Source organism: Melopsittacus undulatus, chromosome 7 (assembly GCF_012275295.1).
Source record: "Melopsittacus undulatus isolate bMelUnd1 chromosome 7, bMelUnd1.mat.Z, whole genome shotgun sequence".
NCBI lineage: Eukaryota > Metazoa > Chordata > Aves > Psittaciformes > Psittaculidae > Melopsittacus > Melopsittacus undulatus.
This window is the reverse complement of record NC_047533.1, coordinates 25,923,657-25,939,746: the sequence shown is the minus strand read 5'-3', so window position 1 is coordinate 25,939,746 and position 16,090 is coordinate 25,923,657. Positions and strand designations below refer to the sequence as shown.

At 35.8% G+C, this 16,090-nt stretch overlaps 1 protein-coding gene across 2 annotated transcripts in view; it reads left to right on the top strand.

The window, feature by feature from the left end:
• The window catches only part of KCTD8 (potassium channel tetramerization domain containing 8), a 95,040-nt gene extending 80,153 nt beyond the window's left edge, over positions 1–14,887 (top strand). The window contains exon 2 of one of the 2 annotated variants that reach the window (XM_013129052.3): positions 14,427–14,887. In XM_013129052.3, coding sequence (XP_012984506.1) covers positions 14,427–14,887 — 461 coding nt within the window. The remainder of the gene's footprint in view (positions 1–14,426) is intronic. The other variant, XM_034064911.1, reaches the window with a different exon arrangement.
• Positions 14,888–16,090: the final 1,203 nt, after the last annotated feature.

The following is a 16,090-nucleotide window of genomic DNA, read 5'->3' as shown; positions in this document are numbered from 1 at the left end:
GTTATGTTATAGACCATTGCATATTATAAAAAACACAACACCTCCACTATAATTAGATATAACAAATACATGTGTTTTCTGTTTTCTTATATAAACATCTGCTGAGGAGGAAAAATTATAAACAAATAAAAGCAGTGACAAAAGACTGAAAAGTAAAATCAAATATGTTAGTAAGTTTACTGTGAAGAATGGTCTTTTATTTTGTTTTTTTTATACAAGGAAGTGCTGATGTTATTTGTGTCAGAAAGCATTTCATGACTGGTTTAAAGAATCTGGTTTAAAGCCTTTCTCTAAACAAATAGAGCACATAGCCAAGATTGTGCCTCCTGCTTCATGTTAGCATAATTATGAAGAACGCACTAACTAGAATAATGAAATAGCCGCCTATTGCAGTCACCATTCCCAGTCCGTGAAGCTCCTAAGCTTAGCTGTGGGGCAATGGAAGGATATATCAGGAGAGCTCTCTCTACACATTTCCATTTTCATTTTGCTTTGTTTAAATGCAGACAGTCTCTTTCAAAGGAAATCTCAAAGGTTTTGTTCTGTCAGTAAAAGTCCCTGCCGGTGTTCATCTCCTGTTTGTGACCTTGACTGTAATACAGGCAGCTCTAAAGCTCTGCCATTCATTCATACCAAGGATAACAGGAAAGCTAAATCATTAAGTGCGCAAGCTGCAGTATCTTGTGGGGAGAATGTAGCATAATTCTCTTCCTCTTTTCCACATTTGTTTACACTCTTTAAGATTAATAAAAAGCAAGTAGGAATGGGTAATTTCATAAACTTTTCACTGCAGAGTGAAAATCAGACAAAGTCAACCAGAAGCAGTCAGAAGAACCAACACTGTGATTACTAGATTTTCATTCATCTTTTCCATTAAGGACTTCGGCTTTCTTTGCTTTCCTAAAATCTGTCAAGCCACAGTAATACTGTGGCATACCATTCATTGGTGCAGAAATAGCAGTAAGAATGTGCAAGTGAGACATCTTCTGCAGTCTTATTAGATAAACATGTTTCCTAGTTTATGATGTTGACTTTACTTTCTCTTTTCCCATCTGTACTTTATTTTGTAACCCCAAAATAAATTTGGAATTTATTTTGTAACAAATTATCAGGATTTATTCTAGCATATTATTAGCATCCAGTCGTCATAGTTTTCAGCAGTAGGTCTTCAAGCTTTTTACAGAAGGGACAACTCACATTTTACAGATGGAGAAAATCTGTCACTGAGACAGAAGTACCCTGACTTTCATATTGACATCGGAAAGCAGAAGAAAATTACATTTTTAGACACAAAACCAATTTGTTCTGGGTAACTGCTTTGTTGTATTTGAAAGCTCAATGTACAGCTGAATAGGAAAGATACACTATCGTTGGTAAAGCCTGCGGAAATAAGGGAATCAGAGTAGTAATAGTAGGAGAAACAAGGATGTAGGATGGAAAATATTTCTTTATAAGAAACCTTGGACCAATGAATGTAACAATAGCAGTATTTTGATCCTGGGTTCTTTTTTTGGGAATACAAAAAATGAGAAGAAAGGGCACATATAGCCCTTTCCCTTGTTAATAACTGCACAGTTTGCACTTGGAAATCTGAGTCACTAAAGTTATCATTGGCCGTTGACAGCCATTATGCATATCGAGTATTGTTTTTTGACAGCTCTGCATGGTGACAAAGAAGAAGCACCATCTCAGCTGTGAGCAGAAGCAGGTTTCAGTTTGGGTTGCTGTTGGAAACTTAAAAATACAGAACTGCAACTCTTACTGCAAACTCATGCCCATATCCATGATGCAACAAATGAGTTCTGAATTCTGAAAGAGTAAATATCCCCAAGCCTTATGGCTATTAGAAAAAATATGTGTTTTCATATCTACTGCCATTTAGCTTTTTCTAAATTTTTATATTCTGTGTATTTTAGGTTTTTCTATAGCCAATATATGATAGCTCTTACGTGAATGTAATGAAAATGCAGATTAATGAAAAATAAGATTGTATTCATTATAAATGATCACTTAATAAAATGCACTGAATGCTGCTTTAATAACACAGTGACTTTTTTTTTTTGTGATAACATTCCAAATTAATTTTCCATCTGCTGGTCATTCCTCTGTTGAGCCAGTCAAAAATGGGAAAAGGAAATAAGAGAAAATAGACTACTTTAGCTCTAATGAAACTAGTAAAACAGCTTTTGACTGTGCCTTTGATCGAACTGAGGCAGAACTATCAGTGATAATCAGAATGAGGTTATGTAATATTTTTATTATAAGGTAGGTTGCTATGATAAAATGGAAATTGCTCAGGTTGATTTGGCAAATGAAATTTGATGTAAAAATTTTTAATAGTACTGTTTGTTCACTTTCTCAAGATGCTTTTTAGTGTACTTTTCCTTCCTGCTCTAACTTTTTTTGTTGCTATGCAAAGCTACAAAAGCCACACAGCTCCTAATTGAAGCATTCTTCAGATAATTTACTGGAATGTAGGATTGTGGTGAGATGTATAAATAAATGTGAATTTCTCCTCTGAAACTCTCATACTTTTTCTTTAGAGATTTTTTTTTGTTTGTTTTATTTGCCTCCATTAGGGCTAAATTAGATATCAACTAATAGTATCTATATTCCAGTACAGCTAAGACATATTTTGTAAATTGCTCAAGATTGTGTATATTTTATCTAGAAAATTGCTAAGAATAATGTAAGAAAATAAATTTTCATTAAAGAATGCTGTCACCCTCTTTAGATAGCCTTCTGTACTTGGTATTCAGTTTGCAGGACAGTAGAAAACCAGTCCATGTTTTAATATTTAACATTTTTATTATTTAAAATGTTCAAATGTGGTTAATATTTCAAGAAAGAACAAGTTTAAACAAACACATTTCAATCTGAGCTGGGCCTAATTTATTCATTGCAAATTGTAGTAAGTGATCAAATATCTCAATTATATATGTTGATTGTGTTTCGTGGTAAATATCTGAAATATTTGGAATAATAGGAGGATTAAATCTTCCTGTTCTTTTTGATGCTGGTTTCACCTGGGCTGGTAATCATAGACTCTTTGTTACTTGGACAGGGATGGAAATGTGACATGTAAAAGCAACTATTGGATGCAACTAGTTTTCCACGTCTTCCATCCAAACTTTATCTAGCTGTGGGAAATGCTACTTTACCTGCTTCCAAAATATCTGCTTCGTGTTGGTAGAAAAAAATATTTTTGTAGTTTATTGCTTTCACCTTTGCCTCTCAGTCCCTACATTAAATCTCACATTTTTAGGTCAGACATGGGTTGCTTATCCCCACCCTTAAGGACTTTGGTTGCCTGTTCTCACCTAGCCCCTATCATTTGCTGTTGCAATGGTGACTCTTAGCCCCAACCAGACCATTGTGGCTTTGTTGCTCGCATTCATGTCACCTCTGAGGCTACTCTGTACTTGAGGGAGAAGATACCAGTAACATCTGCGAAGCTATTGTATTATTATCATTCAAAATCCTCCTTAAAACTCTCTGGTTTTGTGCTGCTCATATAAATTTTGAGAAAAGATTAGACAGCTGGAGGTCTGAGACAGCCAGCCTATTGTGCTGACCGGTACTGCATTTTCTGGTACTTTCCCATCTGTCTGTCCCTTCCCATCTGTTGTTTCTTGTCTTGTTCTTAGATTTTAACCTGTTCAGGGCAAAGGTAATCTATTAATTATTATGCAGCACAACTACATTATGCACAATGTAGCCTGTTACTAGAAAATACAGTCTGCAAGGGAAATAAAATTAATATTACTAACAACCACCTCAGTAATAGCAGTAGATCCTTTTTTAGACTTTCTTTTTGTTACTTTTAGAGGATTAAGTAATGACAAAACATTTGGATTAGTTCAAGATATATAATATCAGGTTAGTTCAAGATACATAATATCACTTTTATCTTCAAATACTATCTAAGAAGTGTCTGAAGAAATTTTGCAATATGTCTAATATTGCTGTTAAGAATCCCTATATGTTTTGAATTTCTAAATGTGACCACTGTAATCCTGTCCCTTAGATGATGTTGGCTCTGTCTTGTAAAAAATGTAGTTTGCTCTGCAAATACTCAGGATTTCTTTTAAGAACTTCAGATTGTATTTACTATACTGTAGCTGTAATCTGTGTGGTTTCACCATTTCTCAAGGAGAACTGATTTAATGAATTCAACATTCATTTTTGCTGTTTGTGGGTTTATGTCATATAGCCATAATATTTTGTTTGTGTGGGTATGTTTTTTACATGCAGATTATTTGCAAACTATTTTTTGTGGAGACCAAGATGTGTGCAGAGTGAATTCATTATCCCTCACATCTTAATAATTTTTATTTTACTTAAATATATAGAATCATAGAATCATAGAATAGTTAGGGTTGGAAAGGACCTTAAGATCATCTATACCAGTTTTAATATTTTCTGTAGCTATTTACTTGGGGTGAATGCTTTGAATGTTCCATAAGGCAGCTCTAGGAATTTGGATCTAAAGTTAGTGTGTTATTATTGGCATGTGTTTACATAGTTTAGGATTCAATGGTCCATTAATTTCATATTGTTTTACTTTAGTTTTCATGTACCAAACCTTAATGACAAAATAGATGAATGGCACTGCTGTAGTTTAAATGTTAGTCTGAAATGTACTTCGTGCTCTGTACACAGAAGTGAGAAAGACCTCAATGATGACCATCAGTGTTACTTAGGGAAAGCTTTCAGTGAACATTTCCAGTCTGTTCACAGAACTCTTGTAGATTGAGACTCTTCTATTATCCAGGGATCCAGAGAGGAAAGGCATGAAACTATATAAATATAACCTGAAGGTATTCTGAATTGCTTCCCTCTTAGTGCTTGAACCCTTAGGATAATTCACTGTGGACTCTTGCCCAGTTCAGATAATTCACTGTGGACACTTGCCCAGTTCAGATAATTCACTGCTAGATCTCAGTAAAATGTAAACTTGATTCAAGTGTGCATTTCCCATTGTTTCCAACTTGCTTATTGCCTGAAGTGCTGTCATATGTATTATGTAAGCCTGCCAAGATTGCTGCTGTCTGAAGTGTTTCTTTAATTTGAGACTTTTTCTAATGCCAAAGCCAGTGCACCGTATTTTGACAACTTTCTGCTAACATATTTTGTACACATTCTGTAAATTCACATTAACATTAATTTATTTTGCATGCCAGTAGGAAAGAAACCTGTAAAATTGAAAAAGATGGAAGGAAGAAATGAAGATGACACATTTTAGCTAAAACAATTGACAAAGTAATTGACAAACCAAAATAATGTGAGATCATACTAGAAAAGCAGAAATAAAAGTTAACAAGGAAAACTATTGGTTAGATATCTGAAACTGAATGGGGAAGAAAGCCACAAATGTGGTGGTTGATTCTGTACCTTTTTTGTTGTGGGTTTTTTCGATTGGTTTGGAGGTTTTTTTGCCTGTTACTCCTACTATAAGAACAAAGTAAGCAAGTCTGAGGCTACTGACAGTCCCTTAAGAGGATAGTTCTTACAAATAAGTTATGAATGAACTTTTATTGAAATAAAAATCAGAACAAAGAATCCTGAGATTGCTGTGTTAATCACATTCTCTCTGCTTTAACTCATGTTGGAGCTTCTAAGAGAAAAGCAGTGATTTTGGAAGTGGTTGAATCTCTGAAGTGTCCCTGAAATACGTTTCTGACTGGTAGATCTTATTTAAGATGTCATTTTTTGCATTCCATGTATACATTTATTGAAAGTAAACTATATTTGATGAGGACATTACTGAATCAATATATTTAACATATGTGTATGTCACAAGAAGGCAAGTAATTGCTTCAAGTACGTTTCAAATTGCCATAAGCTGTCACTGAGGAGTGCAGTTCCTTCCCTTGAATATTTCCCATTTTTGTTTGTGCACAAGCATTTATGTGGCCACATAGAGAGCCACATCTGACAGCTGAGAAGTTAAAAATAATTCAGGAAAAATTAAAAGGTGAATGGTTCAAAGAAATGCATTGCTTATCAGTGTGGGAAAAGATTCAGCTTCACGTTGCCTAAAACTCTGGTTCGGGCTTTGCCAAACACAGGCTTTCTGGCTCAAAGACTGTTTCACACTTCATGGGATGCCCAACCAATATTTATATTTACAAGGCAGGAGGAAGCAGCCAGCAATATAGTTGACAACAGATTGAAATTCCTAGTTGACTTACAAATAAATATGTTATTAGCATAAAAGGGAAGGGGAGTGAAAAAGGAGAATGATAATAACTGGCAGCTCCAGAGGGACACCAAGGATCTGAGGCTATAAGAGGAATAAACAAGGTTATAGAAGTCAGTATTCTCCTGTAGCCCAACAGCTGTTTTCTCTAAATGTGGTCTGAGAAAACCAAAGGGGAAATACAACTGAGCCTCTAAACCCATGGGTCAAGCAATCATTTATAGTTTGTCCTATGAATCATGGGAGGGAGACTCATCTGGGATATGTTTCTGCAATGCCAAGATGGAGTGATTGTCTTTCTTTTTTTTCACTTCTGCCCTTAACATAAGTTCTGTGTTTTGTTGCCTTTTAATTTGTTTGGGGCTTTTTTCCTTCTTGCAACTTAAGCCTGTGTTAAGAGGTAATTTCAAGAAAATGGTTAAGAAAAAACAACTTAAGGACATTTATATGATTCTATGATTCTATATCCTTGACACTTAAATCCTCTAGTAGAGCTATTACTCTGCTGCTAACACGATTAATATAGCATATGAAAACTGTGATGACTTATCCAGATCTTGCTTCAGGACAAATATTCTGTGCTGCTTCAGTGAGTCCTATTTCTCCAAAACCGTACATACAAAACATGAAGCATCTGTTTGATTCTGGACATTTGTGTTGCCTGTTATGAACATGTCAGATAACTTTACAGTATGTATTTAGCTGGGATAGATTTTTTTAAGTTTATCTTTAGTAGAAGATCTTGCAATCTGCTGAACAGTGGTCTCTTCGAGGGTCATTAGCTGGGTTGGCAAATTTAGTTGCAGAGTATTGATCTAGCAATATAGTCTTGAAACTAGTAACATCTGTCATGCGTCATACACCGTGGGTGCATATTGATGGTACTGGTGGTTTCCTGACTTTCAGTCTTAAGACTTCAGTGTACAATTACCACTTTGAAATTTTGTGTTGGAATCAAAGCATGTAAAATGCCTCTTGGGCTTGTCAGTAGGGGACAAGAACTATTATGGAAAGATTTGCATTTCCTGTTAAATTCTGAATGTGGTAAAACATTTCTGAATAATCAAGAAGTATATTTTGCCATCTCTCATAATCACCATGATTTTTTTTTTATTTTTCTCATAATTTCTTTAGTTTGTCTACAATGACTCATTGAACACCCTATTATTATAGGTTCTGTATTCTAGCAAAGATGATAATAAAGTCTATGGTGAGGTTTTCATATACTCTTGTGAAAATATTTGGGGGCTAAAGTATTATCTGAAAGTAATTTTGCTTGGCTTCACCTAAAGATGAATTATCCAGGGGTTCCAATAAAATTATGCTTTCTGAGTAAAGCAGTGAGAAATCAGAAATCATTTCAACTTCTTTTTTTTTTTTTTTCAAGAAGAGAGTCTTTTTTCACCCATTTTGCTTTCACCATTAAGTTGCTTTCCTTCTAAGATCTTTTTTTTTCATTCACACTACAATGAACAAGATTTACTTTTTAATTATTGATTTGTAAATTGGGATCACAGAGTGTGTTGACTTCGACTTGAATGGGGTCGACATTTAAGTATAACCTTTTTTTTTTAAATTATGCAGTTTTGGACCCACACTCACAGCTCATCATCAGCTTGTCAGTGAAGCCAAGCCAATTTATATGCCCTGTAGATATGAATTTGAAGTTTCACCAGAGCATAGGGCATATTTACAAAACTGCTTTAATAAAATGTGAGGAGCCTAAGTGCTATATTTCATGTCAGGAAAGCCCTGCTGAGACTTGCAAAACCTCTCTGTGGCAGACTCATCTGCAAGACGACTTGCTTGGCTTTCTTAAATCACATACAATTCAAGTTTTGCTCAAACTACTGGAAGTTGATATGTCAACAGTGCTGGCCTTCTACCCAAGAGTTCAGGGCTTAGCACATTAATAAATCAAAGCCTCCCAGATGCTAATTCTCTCTTGTGCCTGAGGGAAGTTAACTCACTTCTTCCAAATGAATATGTTACCCTGAAGTAATCAAAGGTGAAAGGAACATTCTTTTCATTTTATTGAAACTATTCTACTTCGCATTGACTAAAGCTAAGCATCAGTCAAGTCAAATAACAGGAAAGTGTAAGCATTTGGCTAACCATCATAATTCACCACTCACCTAAAATGAGAAAGAATATAGGAAATGCTGAGGTTTAATCCTCCTTTCTGAAAAATACTTCACTATTATATACTAAGCATTATTCGGATCAGGCCTTTAGTCCAAAAAAGTGGTTTGAAATTTTATACCAACTGAGGCCGAAATTGGAAACTTGATTTTATTTTATTTTTTTTTTGCTTGAAGCAATTTGAAACCACACAGCATAAAGACTCTCACACAAAGTTTCATTCCACTGAAATCTCTACTCTGAACTCTTCAATTCTCCCCATAAGTGCAAGCTGTCAAGAGCAGAGTTTGTCAAAAGCACTTAGACATTTCTCACATTATATGCTTAGTCATTAGTATCGTTTGTTTGGTATATTCATAATGGATAAAATTGATCTGTAGACAGAGGATTAGCTAATGCCACTTAATTCCTATGTAAGCCAGCATATTAGCTTGAAAATAGCAATTAAGTAAGTGGGGCATGGCATTCTCTCTCCCCGGCTCCCAACAAGCCTAAGTTAGATGTGAATTGCAATAACTAAAATAAGTAGAAAGGTTTCCTTGACAAACTGTATGGAGTTAAAAAAATCCACATAAACTCTCACTGTTAAATCCAAGCACTGGATTTAGCTTGGTTTTATTGTGCCTTAAAGATGACAGAGTGCAGTGATCAGGAAGTCACTTTAAATTTGCCTGCTATAAAGTTAGTTGTAACCTACAACTCCAGTGGTAACAGGCACGATGAATCCCTTTGTTTTCAGGGAGTGAATTCACGTATTGAGCTGGGCTCTAAGAACAGTATTTTCTTCTAAACCTGAAAATATAGTTAATATGTCACAGAATATGTCAGGGGCTTAGAGCTATCCTTTTATATCTCTTTAAAATAATCTTAAAAAAAAATAAAAGTAAAATTAGACATGAAAGAAAATCATTTGCCATTGAAATGTGATATTAAGTACTTAAAAGTCTTGCAGCGAAAAGATTCCCACAGTGGCCATAACCTGTCATCAGATTCCACAGGTGGCTTCTCTAAGCATTCAGTTTAGTGTAATATTTTGAATGTTGATGAAAAGTAATTAAAAAACCCTAGATATTGAAGATGGATAAGTCCATTACAATGTGATATTTTATGAGGAGTTTTGTGTGATTGCATATTAATTATAGTTTTTTTTGCTTAGATTCTTAAGATTAAATCATAAAACAGTAAGATTCATCTTATATTCACTCTGAATATAATATAATTATGAGATAATAGGTAGAGAAAAAGTTCATTCAGGGGTTTAACATAGCTGATATCAGGTTAAAGATGTTTGTAAAGCCTATAAAATAAGGATTCTTCTCCATGCAAAACAATGTGAAAAAATTTGCATTTCATGCAAAGTCATGTGAAAATCATATATGACCAATATTCTTAAGCATGCAGAAATTATTAATTAAACTGAAAATACTATTGTTGGATTAGATACAAAATCTTCTACAAGTACAAATAAAAATGGCCTTTGGTCTGTTGGGGATTTTTTTAAGGTATAATTGACAAAACAGAAAATGATGAAGATAAAATACCCCAAAGAACTTTGTTTCACTAAAATTATATCATAGAAAACCTCAAGATTTTGGGTTTGTTCATTTGGTTTTTTTTTTGTTTTGTTTTGTTGTTGTTGGGGTTTTTTAATTGGTTTAGGTTTTTATTTAAGTGAACAAACAGGCTTCATTTTGTAGTACTGACAAGGAGATTGGCAAAACTCAAATAATTTCACTTTTTTGTATATATTTTCTGGAACAGTAAAAGCATCTCTCTAGCAGATTCCATTCTTGATTGTGGTACTTCCTATTGAACACATTTAAAGTGTTGTTCATGTTTTGTTTCCAAATGACTATATTTATATCATTATTCAACTTTTATCTACATCTCTTAGATCCAGCTGTAACTGTTGTACTTCAGAGCTAAGATTTTCCATCCTTCTTGTCAATACAGTAGCTATTAAAATAGCTAACCGCAACAGTCTGTGCATATGTTCACAACTTCTTTTACATTCTGCAGTAAAAATAAACTGATTCATAAACAAACAAATGATCTTTGAGACACTGCAGGAATAAAGAAGCTGTGTGAGGAAGAAGTTAATTCTTGAATCTGCCACTGTGCACACAATAAACTGGGAGTTCAACCTACAGAGAGAGAATTGTAGAATCAATCATAGAATAATAGAATGGTTTGTGGTTGAAGGAATCTTTAAAGGTCAGCTAGTCCAAACAACACCTTTGTAATGGGCAGGGACTTCTTCAAGTAGATCAGGTTGCTCAGAGCCTCTTCCAGCCCCTTCCCTGACCTTGAATGTTTCCAGGGATGGGGCACCCACAAACTCTCTGGGCAACATGTGCCAGTGTATCACCACCCTTACTGTAAAGAATTTCTTCCTTACATTCAGTATAAACATACTTTCTCAATCCCTTTGGCCCCCAGCCTGTATTGATACCAGTGGTTGCCCCAACCCAGATGCAGGACACTGCACTGGCCTTGTTGAACCTCATGAGGTTCACATGGACCCATTTTTTGACCTTCTAAAAGTCCCTCTGTATGGCATCCAATCCCTCTGGTGTTTCAACAGCACCACTCAACTTGGTGTCATCTGTAAACTTGCTGAAGGTGAACTTGATCCCACTATCTGTCATTGATGTAGATATCATGCAGTGCTGGTCCCAGTATGGGCTGCTGAGGGACACCACTTGTCATCAGTCTCCATTTGGACATTGAGCTGTTGACCACTATCCTCTGGATGAGACCATCCAAGCAATTCCTCATCCACTGAACTGTCCCCCATCAAATCCATATCTCTCCAATTCGGGGAGAAGGGTGTTGTGGAAGACCATGTCAAAGGCCTTACAGAAGTCCAGAGAGATGGCGTTTGTGGCTCTTCCCTTGTCCACTGATGTCACTCCATTATAGAAGCCCACTATAGCAGGGGTTGCCCTTGGTGAAGCAAGATAATGGAGCACTCAGGTTATTTGAATTTTAATATTATTTCCTTAACTTTAAGACTGTTAAGAATGAGTAGGAGAGGTCTGAGATGCAGTGACTCAGTTCCAGCATCTAAGTTAGGGAACCAGCAGCAGGTGGGAGATCCTAGAAAGGGCAGGAGCAGGAGGGATAGATTGTAAGTCACTGAAGTATTTTTAATGTTATGTGTAGACTTTGCAGTGTCAGGTTAACAGTTAGACTTGATAATCTTGAAGGCCTTTTCCAGCCTAAATGATTCTATCATTGTAGGATTCTGTGTGCACGATGGAGCAAATACACTTTCTCTGAGTTTTTAAGAACTATTCTGCACTCCTGGAAAATAAATAGTTTCAAGCAGACTTAGGTATTTGAAAGTCTTTGGTGTTACTCTGGAAGGGCTGAGAAGGTCCAGTGGAGACAGCATCCCATCACCCAATCCCAGCCACAGATGAGCACACCAGCTTGGAGGGCAATAAGGAGATGCATTCCAAATTGGAGTTAAATTTATCTGATAATCCCTGATGCTGAAAATTAAACAAATATCTCCTGAGGATTTTTTCTTATGTATTTATAAATTCTTTTGGATTTCAGCCAGCAGAAAATATTGTGAGAAAAACCTCCCCTGTAGCAGAACTGGTGCTTCTGTTAATAACACACTGCTGAGAAAGAAGTGCAGGAGCATGTAAAGAATTCTTTGTGAGGGAGGATTTGTTAATTTTTAAAAGGAGAGGTGTGGGAGAAATGTGTGTCTGGATTAAAGTCATTGTGAATTTAGGTGGTTCAATGAAGCATAGAGAGCTCAGTACTGTAAGGTACTGAACCTCAGGGCTGTGATCCAAAAAAGCATTTAAATACATGCCTATTATCAGGCTCCTGAACAATCTTGTAGCAGGAAGTGGAATTTTTTTATATTCTTGAAGGTGTATTTCAGTGCCTTTTTGAAGTAGAGCCTTAGTACATGCAGATTTGAGCCCTTGAGAAGCAAGGAGTGCTAAAAGAAGTAAGTATAAGTTGAAATAATATCTTGATTTATGCTATTACAGCAAAAAATGTGCAGGAAAGACAGTTGAAGACTACAGGGTGTTGCTAACAGAAAATTTTAATTTCTTAGTCACAGAGTGTGCTGATACATTTGTTAGAAGCTAAGATTGTAAACTAGATTAGATATTGATGTTAATCATGTTACTGAAAATCAGAGTAACAATACTGAAATCATTAACTGATTAACTACTCGGTTTTATAATCACATGCTGCAAAGCCAGAGTAATTTCATGACAGCTGACTCTCAATTTAGCATATTCATATAATGGTTTGAGGTATGAAATGAAATGCTTGATACAACAATAGCAGGAAAGCATATACATCTCTTTAAGAAGGTGAACATACTTGTGGAAGAGATAGAGGAGGGTAATCACTGCAACCATGTGCTAAATATTTGGATTAAATATAATGAAGTAGAAAATTACTTGTCTTTTTCACCCTGAATAATTTAATTTACAAACCTCTCTACTCTTTGGATGTTGGTTACACATTGGTTTCTCTAGATGGACTACAGAAATGTGACATGGCATCCTGGGATGCTGACTAAAACAAAAGCAAAGCATGTTGTTGAATGCTTCTGTTGTTAGATTATTATTGATTTTTTCTTTTTTCCCCCCGCTTTCTTTTGTTTTCCTCTGTGTCTCATAAATAAAATATGAAATACTGCAATCTTCTTAGATTCCTTTGAATCATAGAACTGTACTGTCAAAAAGACACGAGCGTTCATATTGCTTCTGCATTCTTTATAATTGTAATTATATTGCTAATTTGTAATTCTGAAAAACAGAGTGACTCAAAAAAATCTCTTTGCTACTCTGTCCCAGGATCTGAAATCTGAGCTCTCATTCTGAGTGTTGGTTCTGGCAAGAGCAGTTAACTGATGCTGGTGGTGTTTGGAGAAACTGTAAGGATAATCCAGATTTTGTAAAATATTTAGATGCCTAAACTGTTTGGATATTTCAGGATTTGTAGCAGGCACAGTTTACATTTTCATTTAGATGTTTAAACATCTTTTCAGTCTGATCTAGTGCCTCTTGAGCTCTAGACATTTCTGTAAGCCTTAGTGAGTGTCCTAAATTAAGATTGTGACGTTTATATGATGTCAGCATAGCGTCATCTCACTTCACAGCTGGAATTTTGAAATAGGGCTTCAGAAATGAAAACACTTGTACAGATTTAGCTGCTACCACTTAATTTTCACATTTGTATTCTGCTTAAGACTTCAAAGCAAAAGTGGTATCTGGAGAGAATAACAGTCTAGATCCAATTTTCTGACATGTGAAGTGCTGAGCAATGGCTGCTGATAGGCCATCAGACCATTGCAGAGTGCCTCTTCATCAATAACTTCATAACCTACTTTTCCTTGACAGCTTGTGCAGTAAGAGGAGTACAGCTGAATTCTGAGCTTGCACTGAGGCAAGCCAGGGATAATAACTGACAGTAAGAAGTGTGGTGAAATCACTACAGGATACAAAAAGGAAAAAAAAAAAAAGCCTAAAGACTCTGTCAGTAGTGAGCAATCTCTGTTATTCTAGGATTAATGCTCCTTTTTCTGTGCAGGGCTTCTGCAGAGTTGACATGTGCAGAGCATAGTATCAGTAGACTGTTTTGGGAAGGTGAGTTAAGAACTTCCAAAAAGGACACTGAAGCCTTGGAATATTCTTATTTAAGCAAAGAGTTTACAAATTGTATGGCAGTATTTTCCTAATACTATAAAATCTAATTTCTCATAATAACTTCTTGGGGTGTAACAGCAAACTAACTCATTTAAACTTGCCTGCAGGGATTTCTGGTGCAGATAATCTATGAGCATTATACATGTTTCATTACCTGTATTCTTAGGCAGGCAGTGAAGTTATTCTTGCTGTAAACATTTTGGGAGCGAGAATTTGAAGGACTAGACCTTCATCTTGTTCACCAGTCTGGTATAGCTCTTTTGACTACAAGGAAATGCCACTGATTTATGCCAGCCAAGACTCTGAGTCACGTTTGTTTTAAATGGCATCTAATCAGTTTTTGGTGTAAACCAGTGCTCGCTTAACACATTTTCTCTCCTTCCTTGTATTAGGACCCCCCCAGAGAACTGTTTCCCCCAAACAAGACCACGAAGAAAGGAAACATGACAAAGTCTTGGACAAGGGCAGTGAAAGTGGAACTTCTTGTAATGAGTTGTCCACCTCGAGCTGCGACAGCCACTCAGAAGCGAGCACCCCTCAAGAAAATGCTGCCAGCACTCAGCCATCCACAGCCCACCAGCCAAATACTCTGACTTTGGATCGTCCATCTAAGAAGGCACCAGTGCAGTGGATGCCACCACCAGACAAACGCAGGAACAGTGAACTCTTTCAAACTCTCATTAGCAAGTCCAGAGAAACAAATCTTTCCAAAAAGAAGGTGTGTGAGAAGCTGAGTGTTGAGGAAGAAATGAGAAAATGTATCCAAGATTTTAAAAAAATCCACATTCCAGATTACTTTCCAGAGCGCAAACGTCCCTGGCAGTCTGAACTCTTACAGAAATATGGGTTATAGTAGCCAGCTCTTTCATGATGCATCTTTGGGGCATTTGATGTTCATTAAGTTGCTACTAACTTACTGATGTCCTCTTTCTGGGCAACTCTGCCACCAGAGCTGTTCCTGCTGCTTATTTCTTTCTGTGAACAGTGGATGTTGGATAGTACATGGTTTCTCTAATAATATATAGAAAAAGATAGAAACTTAAAAAATACAAAAGGCATCTCATCTAAACCACCTCATAATAGAAAAGAAAAAAGTGCATGGTCAAGAAAGATGGTTTTCGAACTGTAGTCAGTTGATCTTCATTATTGTTTTGGAATTTACCAAATAAAAATCTCAGTCATCAGTTAACGCCTCATTTTATGTCACCAGTAACAACGACTCAGACTTGCTATGGATGAAGAAAAACAGGGTGTAAAATCGGATTGAACTGGTTTCAGAAGTAATTCCCAACCTTCTTTCAATGTTAATGCAATAAAGCAAATACCTATTTTGCATGAGCACAATGTTACAAATAAATCACACAGGAACAAGAGGTTGTCTGTTGCTTGGAGAGTTATTTGTTTGAAACTAAGCCTATAAAAGTAAAAAGTCTAAGGGATTGCATTTTCTTTGTTCTGGATCTGTGATTTTTTTGTGTGTAGTGTTCTGTATGTAAGGATGGTGTAAATATGCCTTATACTGTTTTATTATTGCACCAACAACGTTCATCTATTAGTGCTTGTCAGGATTATTTCTGTGAAATGCAAACTTATGGAAGATTGTGAAAACTGGTTTGATGGTCTGAAAGTTTCTGTTATATTAGTCGCTAAAACTGGATTAAAATAAAAGAGACTTTAATGTATTTATTAAAAGAACCTTCTGGTAGATTTTCTTGGCTGTCATTGTCTCCTCTCTTTTGAAAATAAAATCAAGGAAATAGTTACTTTTAAAAAAAATTTTTCATAAGTACTCTGCTAAAAAAAAAAACCACAACAAAACCAGAAACCGGAAAAACCTAAACCAAACAAAAAAAAAAAACCAACAAACAAAATAAGACAAAACCCAAATGTTTAAAGAGTGGCTGAAAAATTATCTGGGTAGGGACTTTTAATTTGAACCACCATACAGATTGTCCAAGAAGAAGAGAGTTATGCTAAGAAGCATCAGGGAATGAACCAGAAAACTGAGTACTTTTACTTACAGAGCTGAAAGGAGCTCCAATTCTATAAGATCACA